At 54.5% G+C, this 12,387-nt stretch overlaps 1 protein-coding gene across 4 annotated transcripts in view; it reads right to left on the bottom strand.

The window, feature by feature from the left end:
• Positions 1-3,118: 3,118 nt before the first annotated feature.
• The window catches only part of GRIK5 (glutamate ionotropic receptor kainate type subunit 5), a 76,064-nt gene continuing 66,795 nt past the window's right edge, over positions 3,119-12,387 (bottom strand). For all 4 annotated transcript variants that reach the window (XM_049900677.1, XM_049900678.1, XM_049900680.1 and 1 more), the window contains 4 exons: positions 10,955-11,180; positions 8,273-8,401; positions 8,057-8,178; positions 3,119-4,069 (listed from right to left, as the gene is read on the bottom strand). In XM_049900677.1, coding sequence (XP_049756634.1) covers positions 3,641-4,069; positions 8,057-8,178; positions 8,273-8,401; positions 10,955-11,180 — 906 coding nt within the window. In that variant the 3' untranslated portion in view covers positions 3,119-3,640. The remainder of the gene's footprint in view (positions 4,070-8,056; positions 8,179-8,272; positions 8,402-10,954; positions 11,181-12,387) is intronic.

The raw sequence follows: 12,387 nt of genomic DNA, 5'->3' as shown, positions 1-12,387 counted from the left end.
GTCTCACATTGTCCCCGCACATACCACAAGGGCCTTGTGGACACTGTTGCACAGTCACACAGCAGCCTAGACACTGTCATACACGCTCCTCTGCAATATATCTGGGCATGAGCGAAGGCCCACAGTGCAAACTTACTCAATGGTTGCTAATTGTGAATGACAGACCAAAAGTTGCACACAGGCTTACACACACCATGATCATTCTCAGACACAAATCACATGACACCATCCCACACACCTCCCACACATGCACACAGCGCGTATTGCAACACTATCACATACCCCTTGTCACTCCTCTGTGCTCACCCCAATGACCCCACACATCATACACCCATCACAGTATGTGGATGGACATACACAGAGTGACAGCTGGCACCCACACCCCAGGCCTGCCGCATTCACACAACTCCCCATCAGCCTCACTGGAGCCTGAGGAGTTGGGGGCTCCCACCCATACCCCAACACCAGTATGGTCCACAAGGAACACTCCTTAGGCATGGTAGAAGGAGCAAAGTGAGAAGTTGTCCGTATAGTTTTCTCCAATTGTGGATGTCCTCCCCACCTATGGGAGTGGAGGTGTGGGGGGCACAGGCAAGGGATGGGGGTGATCTTGGTGTTGCAGGGTGGGTGAAGGCTAAGAATCTGGTCAGGGAAATGTGTGAAAGGCTGAAGGCTAGGGTGAAAGACATAAAAACAGAGGGAGAGAGAGAGGTTGACCCAGAGCCACAGAGAGATGGCCAGGAACAGAGACAGTGCCAGAGAGCAGAGGAAGGCAGGGAGTCTTGGGTTCCCTGGCTTCCCCCAGAGCCCAGAGCCTCATCGCCTGCCAGCCTGCACTCTGACTGTCCTCATCCCTTCCGCTGTCCCTCGTTGCCATGGTAACAAGGAGGCCAGGCTGTGCAGCAAAGGCGGCTGGGCCTGCAGATAGGGCCTGTTACCATGGAGACTGGGGGAAGGGGAGGAGCAACATTGTCTAACACAGGTGCAAAGCCCCCAGGGGCCCCCCTTCCCAACTCCGCCCACTTCCCATGGAAGGGAGGGCCTGACAACTTATCATCCCTCTCCTCTCCCAACACCTTGGCCTGGAGGGAGGGGCCCAGGCCAGGGAGAAGGGAGTTGGGGAGACAGAGAAACCTGGGCACAGGTCTGGGCCCCAGGAGATTCTAGGGTCTCTCTCTCCTGCTTTCCGTCTGGGCTGTGGAAGGCCTCAGCTCCCACAACCCACCCACCACAAACCCAGGCTCACGTCCTCTCTCAGGCACTCCCTCTTCAGACACCAGCCGGTGAGACTGATGACTGAGCATTGCAAGGCCCTGCAGAAATGGCAGGGAGGGAGGGAAGACTTAGGAAGGTCACAGGGATGGATGGGGACAGGGGAGCTCAGAGTAGGAGACAGAAGGAGAGACATGAAAGGAAAAACAGACACATTGTCCAGAATCAGAAAGAGGCAGATAGAGACAGACACGGAAAAAGACAGGCGGGCGAAAGTGGAGATGAGAAGAAAGAGATAGAGCAGCAGAAGTACTTAGTGAAGGTGACAGAGACACAGGGACACGGAGAGTCAGGCAGAGAGACAGGGCTGGCAAATTAGGGAAACAAATAAAAATGAGGCAGAAACTAAGAGCAGAAGTGGGCGGGGGGGGGAGGACTCAGAAATGGGGACAGACCCCAGAAAGAGATCAGGACAGAAACCAGGAATGCCTGCAATGACATTCTAGCCATGCTGGCAGGCAGAGTCCAGCCCAAGGGCAGAGACGTTGATGGAAGTCTGTAAAAGGGACCTGAAACCAACAGAGAAATGCTGAGAGAAGCTTGCCCCTATGCCTGTCCCTGAGGGGCACACACACAGAAGTGTGTGAGGCACAGAGGAGGCCCATGTGAAGACCCTGGCGCTGTTTGAAGCGATCCGGAGTCGGGGGACACTGTGTACCAGTAGTGCTCTCGGGGCGTGGGCCACCGAGGGCCGCGGAAGTCCCTCGAGGGAAGGGGAAAAGAGACGGAGCTGCTGCGCGCAGGCCCTGCAGGCCGGTGCTGAACGGACAGCTCCCTGCGCTGAGCCCCTACCGGAGAGCCGGCCGAGCCTCTTTCCCACCTCTCCCGCTGTCCCTCCTCCTCAGTCCGGCTTTCCTTATCTCTCCAGGCCCCTCCGGTCTCCATCTAGCTTTCTATGGCTTCTCGTTTCTCACCTGTCTCTTCCTGTTCCATTTCCATTTCTGCTTCTCAGTCCCCAGCCCAACTCTCCTGTCTCTTCTCGTCTCTGCTCCATTATCTCTCACCCTCAGCCCCATCCCTCTTGACCTTCTTCATTTTCTCACCCTTCTCTGACCTCAACACGGTATTTCTCCGTCTCTCCCCCTTTGCCTAAAACTCTTTCTCTCCCCATCCCTCTCTGCCCCTATCATTGTCTCTCCTCCACTCCGCCCCGTCCTTCTCACTTCTCCCCCTTCTACTCGGCCTCCTTTTGGCTCTTGCTGTGTGACCTTCACTCGTCCTTTCTCAGCAGCAGTTTCCACAGAAACCTCCAGCGGGGCGGGGGAGGGCGGAGACAGAAGGCATACCCACTCTTCTCCCTGCTTCACCAGCCCTTCAGCCTCTCCCTCCCCTTTGGCTCCCTCCCTCTACTGGGATTCCTCACTTTCTCTCATGGGGGTGGGGGAGCTACGTTTTCAGCAGAAACTCAGGGTCCCAGTCAGACAGCTGAAGAATGCCTTGCGGATGCACGCACACATACATGCAGGCAATCAAAGTCCTGAATCACCCTCGCCCAGGCACACACGCCACCATCCGTGCCACCCCAGACACCACCACACTGGCGGTTCACTAGCCCTCCCCTCACCCAGCCCCATCTGGTCTCCCTCTTTCTGTGTCTCCATTTCTCCGTGTCTCCACCTCTCCAGGTCCCTCCATCTCTTTCCATCTGTTTCAGGGTCTCTGTTGTGAGCCTCCCTCTGTCCTGAAACAAGGTCAGCGGGGAGGGGCCAGCTGCAGGGACCTGGGCTGACCTCCTAGCTGTGGGCAGGTTTGAGGGTGCAGAGACTGCGGGAGTGGCCACGGATGCTGCGCGTTGTCTGGGCCCCAGCTCCCAGGAAATGAGACCCGGGTATCCCCGGATTTGGGGTTTTGTTCTTTTTTTATTCCAACAGGGACTGGGGTGTGGCAGGGGGAGGAATGGGGGCCCAACTGACCCCCTCCCTGGGGGGCTCATAGAAATTCCGAGGTTTCTCCCCAAAAAAAAGAGAGAGAGAAGAGTCAAGGAGTGCCAGGAGACACCCATCCGCCCGGAGGCCCTCCCCTCCTCCGGAAGTGGGGAGGGCTGCATCAAGTCTTGGGGGCCTGCGCGGTCCCAGGATGGGGTCCTCCCCGCGGACTGCTTTCGGTGTCGGGCTCGGCTCTTGGAGTCCTAGGTCCAGCGCTCCTCTCGCCCGCAGTGGAAGGGCAGAGTGCGGGCGTTTGCGGCACCTTCTCGCAAATCCACCAGGGGGCGCAGGCAGGCTCCGGAGCCGGGCCTCCGGCTTCCCCCGGAACCAAAGGCAAAGTCGCGGCGTTTCGCGCACCGCGACGTAAGTTCTGTTCCCCGCCTGACGGGGGCGGCCGAGGCCTGGGCCCTGGCCCTGCGGTCAGTTCGGGCGTCCGCCCGTGGTCACTCGTGCTCCGCTAGCTCGCGGGGGCCGGCGGGGCCGGGCCGCTGCCGGGGCGGACTGGTGGCCTCGGCGGGGGCGCCCAGGCCGCGGGGGGGCGCGCCGGCCCCGGAGCCCCGCAGCGCCTGGATGCGCCGGCACTCCTGGCAGACGCGCACGTGGGTGCAGGGCGTGGGGGCGGCGGGCCGGGGGCCACCGGGGGGCCCCGGGTCGTCCAGGAGGCGCTGGGGGCCCCCGTGCGCGCCGCCGGGATCCCCGCCCGCGCCGGCCGAGTAGAGCTTGCCGTTGCTGAGGCGCATTTCGCGGACTGCGCGCAGCGACAGCAGGGCCCGGCTCGGACCGCCCGCACGCCGGCGCCGGCGGGAACGCGACGTCTTGCGGCAAGACACGGCGTGGCGCAGCTCCTGCAGCATCTCCTGGCACACCGACACCTGCGGGCGGCGCGGGGGGGCGCGGCAGGCAGTCAGCGGCCGCGCTCCTCGCCCGGCTTCCGCACCCGTCTGTGACCTCCTGCCTCATCCCTCTACCCCTCCCCTCGCTCACCTCCTTTCTTCACCTCCTGACTTGCTCCTTCCCCACGTGTCCTTTCTCCTCTCTGCCTCCACCCTCTCCTCATTTCCCACTTCTCTTCCCTCATACCCCCACCCCCTTCTCTCTCACGGCTCTTTTCTTGGATTTTTTCCTCAATCTGCCTATCTGGGCTCCTCTCTTCCTTGTCTTTCCACTCCCTCTCAGTTTCTAACGCCCTCTAGTCCTTCCTACCTACTCGTTTCTCCTCTTCAGCCTCTCATTCATGCAAGTCATTATTTCAAGACACAGTCATTGAGCACCTACTGTATGCCGAGTACTGTCCTGGACACTGGGCTTACAGCTGTGAACCAAACAGACCAAAGTCCCTGCCCTCATGGAGGTTATATTTGTGCACAGACAGTAATATGTAAATATATAGAGTATGTTAGATGGTGTGGAGTTTACAATTAACTTGACCCAAAGAATTTGGTCTTTGTCCTTAGTTCCTGAGAGATGACCTCTAAAACCTTGGAATTTGCCCGTGATTGGAGTCCATTATCCATGAGGGATTCAGACCACACTTGGGCATTTATGGTAATAAGGCGGGGAGGCGGGGAGAAAGACCCACCCTGTGATTGCAGCTTGACCTCAGAGAGGGGATGGGTGTTTGAGATTGAACTCAATCAGTGATCCAATCAATTCAATCACTCATGCCTACATAATGAGACTCCAGGATAAAAACGCTGGTTGGTGACAGGCATCGATGCATGCGGGAGGGCAGTGCATCCTTCCCGGACATGGAAGCTTCCTGTTGGAAGCCCTTCCAGACCTTGCCCTACACATCTCTGATTTTATATCCTTTTTGCTCTAGGACAATTGTAAGCAGCAACTTCCTGAGTTCTGTGGGTCATTCTGGCAAGTTTTCAAACCTGAGGGGGTAATGGAAACCTCCAGCCAGCAGTTCAGAAGTGGGGGTGTCATGGGAACCCCCGTGTCTGAGGTCTGGGGCAGACTTGGAAATTGGAGGACTGTGCCCTTTAACTTGTGAGGTCTGACCTAGCTCTGGTGGTTGAGTCAGAGGAAGAAGTGCTGCACTTGTGGATGGTGTCAGAGAGTTAGAGTCAGCCTTGGAGAAGGCAGGCAGAGAGACACCCCTTACAGACAGTGATGGATTCATTGGAGAAATACAAAGTAGGGAAGCGAGGTAGGGAAGTGAGCTGGGGGCATGCTGAATTTTGAGACAGGGTGGTCGAAGAAGACCTCATTAAGAACAGGACCTTTAGGTAAAGACAGAAAGGAAGTGCTGGGTTACCCACATGGAGACCTGGGAGAAGAGCATGCTGGGTAGATACAGCAGGGGCAATGGTGTGGTTCTGGATTGAATTCTGTCCCCCCAAAATATGTGTTGGAATCCTATCCCCTATACCTGTGGATGCGATCCCATTTGGAAATAGGATTTTCTTTGTTGTGTTAATGAGGCCAAAATAGATATAAGGTGTGTCTTAAGCTTAGTCACTTTTGAGATATAAAAAGAGCAGATTAGGTACAGAGATAAGCAAGCACAAAAGGGGAAAGACAGATGCCATGTGGAGATTGCCAAGGAACTGACAGAATATGGCTAGGTCATAAATGACATTCTGGCTTCTGCCTTGTTTCTCTTGGGTCACTTGCTCTGGGGGAAGTCAGCTGCCATGTCATGAGGACACCCAGGCAGTCCTATGGAGAGGTCCGTGTGGCAAAGAACTGAGGCCTCCTGCCAACCACCATGTAAGCGAGCCATCTTGGCATGGATCCTCCAACTCCACTCAAGCCTTCAGACAAAAGGAGCCAACAACTTGACTGCAACTTCATCAGGGACCCTGAGCAGCCTGACCCACTCAGCTAGGCTGCTCCTGGATATCTGACCCACAGAAACTATGATATGTTTGTGGTTTTAAGCTGCTGGGTCTTGGGATAATCTGTTACACAGCACTAGATAACCAATATAGGAGTCATCAGCATATTAAAAAAAACAAAAACCTGGTGCCATGGAGTTGATTCCAACTCATAGCAACCCTACAGGACAGGGTAGAACTTCCCCATATGGTTTCCAAGGAGAAGCTGGTGGATTCAAGCTGCCAACCTTTTGGTTAGCAGCCGTAGCTCTTAACCACTATGCCACCACGGTTTCCCATCAGCATATAGTTGGTCTTAAAAGCCATTAGTCTGGCTGGCATCACCAAGGAATGGTGAAACGCAGAGAAGTAGTCCAAAGACTGAGCTCAGGAGCCCTCCAACAAATAGAGATTGGGGAGAAAGAGGGACCCAACAAAGAAGACTGGGGAGGAGTGGCCAGAGAGGTAGGAGGACAACAAGGACAGCGCGGTGTCCTGGAACCCAGGGGAAAAAGGGTTTTGAGCTGTGCTATTGATACTTCTGCGTGTGAAAGCTGGACAAGGAATAAGGAAGACCGAAGAAGAGTTGACGCCTTCGAATTGTGGTGTTGGCGAAGAATATTGAATATACCATGGACTGCCAAAAGAACGAACAAATCTGTCTTGGAAGAAGTACAGCCAGAATGCTCCTCAGAAGCCAGGATGGCGAGACTGCATCTTACATACTTTGGACATGTTGTCAGGAGGGATCAGTCCCTGGAGAAGGACATCATGCTTGGCAGAGTACAGGGTCAGCAGAAAAGAGGATGACCCTCAACGAGGTGGATTGACACAGTGGCTGCAACAATGAGCTCAAGCATAACAACGACTGTAAGGATGGCACAGGACTGGGCAGTGTTTCGTTCTGTTGTGCGTAGGGTTGTTATGAGTCGGTACCGACTTGATGGCACCTAACAACAACCTAACAACAATTGATACTTCACATACAATGAGGACTGAGACTTGGCCTTGGATTTCAGAACAGGGAGGTCACTGGTGACAAGGGTAGCTTCAGTGGAGTGGGTGGGTAGGGGGGACAGAGCTGGATTGGAGTGGGCCCAAGATTGGTTCGGAAGCAGCAGGGAGAGACAAACCTTTCAAGGAGTAGCTGTAAAGGGAAGGAGAGAAGTGGGTGGTAGCTAGAAGGGGAAACAGACCAAGAGAGGGTTTCTTTAAGACAGGAGAAATAGAAGCACATTTGTATGCTGATGGGATTGAGCCAATGAGGAGAGGAAGACTGGTGTCCTTGGGAAGGAGAGAGAGGAGGGAATCTACCGCTTGGTTGGGGGTGCCCTTGGCCAGAAGCATGGATGGATCCTTCAGAGCAACTAGCAGGGGCAGCAGAGTGGCAGGGGACAGATGAGGAGTAGGATGCTGGACCATGCTCTCTTCTGACTCCTTTACTTTTCTCGGGGCATTAGGAAGTGATTTCATTGGGTGAGAGTCAAGAGGGGAAAAGGGGATGGAGGTTGGCCGAGAGAGAAGGTAGGAAGGAGCTGTCTAGGGGCCCCCGAGCTCAAATGGGCAGGGAGATGCAGTGTGACTGCTGGGAACATGGAGGGCCCCCTTGAAGGCAGTGATCCTGAATATGGCGGGAGACAGCAAGTCTGTTTTCTTCCAGCTTTGTCCACCTGCATTTGCACCGCACCCCACCCTTGTTTCTCCTCCTTGCTTCTCTCTTTGCCACTTCTGTCACTCCCTACATCCCCTTCTTACCTCCTTCCGGCACCATCATCTCTCCCTGTGCCCTCTATCTTTCCTCCTCCTTCCTTATGCCCCTGGATTCTCTCTGCCCTTCCTGTTTGCCTCTCACCTTTCTGGAACCTCCTTTATCTTCCAGATCCTCTTTCACCTCCCTGGGTCTCCAGGCCCCTCCTTACCTCTTGTATTTGTCCTCCACCCCAGTTATGGCTCCAAATGCCACCACCTCCACACCCCTTAGCCCCAGGGATCCCACTCCACCCATTTCCTCCAACCCACTGCCAACCTCCTCACCTCTTCGGACTCTGCTGACCTTCGTGTGGACCATATGAACTCCATGACCGCCACGAAGACAGCAATGATGAGGCCACAGATGAGCACGACAAAAATGCCGCCAATGTTCTCCATGCCCAAACCTGGGGGCGAGGGGGACAGTCACGTGATCGGGGCTCTGTGGGCACAGGGCTGCAAGGGGAGGTTCTCAAGAATGCGCACATGATGGGGGCTGACCTTTAGCTCGATGGTCTTCCTCCTTGGGGCACCGGCCCCCCTCCCACCACTTGCGCTTCAGGATCTCCAGCCGGTTGTTCTCCTGCAGCTGCAGGATGGCCAGCGTGATCTCGTCCCGGAATGGGGAGCCTGGGCCGGGCAGAGGATGGGGGATGGACCATCAGGGCCCCAGAGCCTCACCGACACCTCCCTCAAACTTCCCCTCACCATGGCCATTCTTCCCACCTCAGCTGCTTCTCCAGGGTCTTGCTGGTCCAACCTCCTCAAGTCGGACCACTGCTTGCCACCTCCCCTGCAGCCCCTTGGGGCAGGCTCCCACTACACTGCAGCCTCACCCTGCTACTGCCTCCTTGTCACGTACCACATCCCCCACCCCAGCTCTTCTCAACATGGCAGCTAGAGGTACGGCTTCAGACACACAGTCATAGCTCACGCCACCCCTGTGCTTAAAACTCTCCAGTGGCCTCCGCTGCAGCACACAAGATCCTGCAGCCACTGCCGGTAACCCCTTTGGTTTCTCCCCGCCCCTCACCACTCTCTCAGCTCTAGCCACACTGGCCTCCTGGCTCTTCCTTGAATTCACCAAGCACGATCCCAATTGAGGACCTTCGCGCTCAGCCTGGAACATTCCTCCCCTCACTTCATTCAGGTCTATGCTTAAATGGGGGTCTTCTCTGATGACTTTATTTAAAATAGCACCAACCAACCCTTACTCCCCGTAAGTCTCTGCCCCTTAATTTACTTCAGAGCAGTTGTCACACCTGACATTATATCTCTAAGTGTTTATTGCCTGTTTGCTGTCTGTCTACTAGAAGGTAGAGGCGGGTACTTGGCAGCATGTCCACTGTGGTATCCCCAGCATCTAGTGCAATACCTGGCACCCAGTAGGGCATCAGACATAGCTGTTAAGTGAATGAATCCCCATCCACACGTCTCCTCTGCTTGGCCCCAAGCCTGGACCACCTCTCTCCTGCCTACCCTCAGATCTGCCCTTTGAAACCATTCTCAGGCCCTGGCCCCCCAACAACATATCGCCTTTTATACTCATTTCTTCATTCACTAAGATACTTGATGGGCATGTACCACAGGCCAGGAACTAGGGATATGGTCAAGTGAGGGTGATCAGTATTTATCGGGCATCTACTATGTGACAGACCTTAGTTTACAAAAATTTATTCAGGTCTCACAGTGATCCTGTGAGGCAAGGATTAAAAAAACCAAACCTGTAGCCTCCAGTCGATTCCAACTCATAGTAACCCATTAGGACAGAGTAGAACTGCCCCATAGGGTTTCCAAGGAGCAGCTGGTGGATCTGAACTGCTGACTTTTAGGTGAGCAGCCTAGCTCTTAACCACTGTGCCACCAGGGCTCCGAGGCAAGGATTACCATCCTTATTTTCTGGATGAAGAAGGTGACACTCTTGCCTGAGGTCACAGAGTGAGTCAGGGAGGACCTGGGATTTGAATCCAGGTTGGGGTGACTCCAGAGCCTGCCCCCCAAAGCACCAGGCTGTACTGTTCCCCTGACATAGCACTGATTCTACTGCAAAGCTGATAAGTTTTAAGGTAGTTTGTTATGTAGGAATAGTTAATTAGCACAGGAATCATTCACATATAGATGGTTTTCAAAGCCCAAGTGCCGTTGCCAAAATTTCATGACAAAATTTGATAATTGGTTTCCGACACTGAACCCTGGACAGCATGTCCTGAAGTATAAATAGGCACGTCCACATCTCCATGGCAGATCTGGCCATCCACTCATCCAACCACCATTCATCCATCCACTCGTCCATTCATCAATCCATCCATCCATCCATGCACCCACACACCCATCCATCCACCTGTCCACTAATCCAAGTACCCATCCACCCATCAACCCATCTATCCACCATCCATCCATCAACCCACCCATCATCCATCCATCCATCCATCATCAATCCATCTACCCAGCCACCCACCCATCAATCAGTCCATCCACTCATCCACCCATCCACCAATCCATGCACCCATCCATCTATCCGCTCATTCGTCTACCCATCCATCCACCCACCCCTCAATCCGTCCATCCACCCATATGACCACCAATCCATCAACCCCCTTATCCATCCACCAATCTACCCATCCACCTACCCATCCAACAAATATTTACTGAGTCCCTACTATGTCCGCTCATATACGCATCTACCCATCCACCCACTCATGCAACAAATATTTACCAAGTCCTACTACGTCCATCCACCTACCCACCCATCCATCCACTGACCCATCCATCCATTCACCCACCCATCCATCCACCCACCCACCAAGCACTTTCTGAGCACCTGCATTGAGGCGGGCTATGGGTTTGGTGCAGAGAATATAAAGGAAAGAAAACCAGGTCCTCACCATCAGGAGGCCCTCAGGCCAGTGGGAAAAGACTGCAAGTATCATAGCCCACAGGCACTGAATTTTACACTGGATTCTCCCAACAGACCCCCAAGGCTGGGAATGATTGCTCTTAGGCCCATTTTCACAGGTTGAGGGTACAGAGACTCAGGGTGGTGAAATCACCTGCCTGAGGCCAAATACAAACGCACAGACACAGAGTTTGCCTCAGAGAGGGCCTGGCCCAGTCCCTAGCCTGCTCCCACGTCTTGGTTTCTGATGCACGGGGCCCCACCCCCTTCCACACGAGCTGCCATACCAAGCGGCATGCCGATGCCATAGCCCTTGGTATCGAGGAGGCCCCCGATCTGGGTGAGGTTGCAGTTGAGGCGCCGGTGGTACTCATTCATGGTGGACTCAAGCAGGAAGGCATAGCGGGAGTTGAGGACACGGGCGATGCCCTCTTCCGTGCTCTTGACGAACACACTGGGCTGCTTCGACTGCATGTAGTTCCACATACGCTGGTACGTCTGGTACCGCGAATTCTGTGCAGAGTGAACACGGATGAAGAAACGTGAGGGTCTCTGTACCCTCTTCCTTTCCCTTAGCCTGTCCCCTGCCCTTCAAGAAGCCTCCCTCAACTCAAGAAAGAGATGAGAGAAAGACAGAAAGAGCCAAAGACAGAGCAAATTAACGACGGTCCAAGGCCAGATCTAAGTCATGCTCACACCCACCAGCCTGGCGTGGACCCCAAGAACTCAAGGCTTGGGAAAGAAGGGTCCATGGTCTATTTCACAATCTTTCCTGTCTTCACCCCAAGCCTGGCTCAGCCTGACACCAGCCCTATCTTCCCAGCACTCCCAGGCCGTAGTCACAGAAGATGGGAGCAGATGCTCAACCCCAAAATCTACTCAGGGCCTAGCATGATTCAGGGAGACCCACATCCATACCAAACAGGGCAGCTCACTTCCCACAGGCTCAGTGGAAACTTCCTACATAACACTCAACCCCAACACCAGCTATAGTCCCAGGGTTTTGCAAGCCCTAAGGAGTAAGGGGTGTGGAGGCCAGGCTGGAAATGACTACTCCACACGCCCTCTTCCACCTGCCTCTCCCTGCTTGACTTGAGGTCCAGACGTTACTCTTCCTAGATGCCCTAGAGGTCCCTCACAGTTGTTCAGCAACTTCCCAAACCCATTCCCACCTAGTGATGGTCTCAACACCCTACTGGGAGACCTGAGAGTTCACCTGCTCTCCCTTAACCCTTCAACCAGCAGTCCCTGCCCAGCGCCAGCCTCCTCTAGACTGATCCACACCCAGCCTAGACCCAGAGGGAACTTCCAGCTCCAAGCAGGTCACCTCTCTGCTCAAAAACTATTCACATTTCCCCACTTGTTGGGGGCCATCGAGTTGATTCCAACTAATAGAGACCCTACAGGACAGAGCAGAACTGCCCTATAGGGTTTCCTAGGCTGTAATCTTTACAGGACCAGATCACCAGGTCTTTTCTCCTGTGGAGCTGCTGGTGGTTTGAGCTGTCAACTTTTCGGTTAGCAACCAAGCACTTAACCATTGCACCACCAAGGTTCCTCTTCCCATACTTACAGGGTCCAGTCTAAGTGTCCTACGCCCTGGCATTTGAGGTTTCTGTAGTTTTTGACCCAAACTTCCTTGCCAGCCTTGTTTTCCTGTTTTCTCCCCAATACCCCAAAATACACAGGGACAAGCTCCTTTCACCTTGAAGGGTTTCCC

Source organism: Elephas maximus, chromosome 11 (assembly GCF_024166365.1).
Source record: "Elephas maximus indicus isolate mEleMax1 chromosome 11, mEleMax1 primary haplotype, whole genome shotgun sequence".
Lineage (NCBI taxonomy): Eukaryota > Metazoa > Chordata > Mammalia > Proboscidea > Elephantidae > Elephas > Elephas maximus.
Note: the sequence above shows the minus strand (reverse complement) of the source record. Positions and strands in the feature narration are given on the sequence as shown.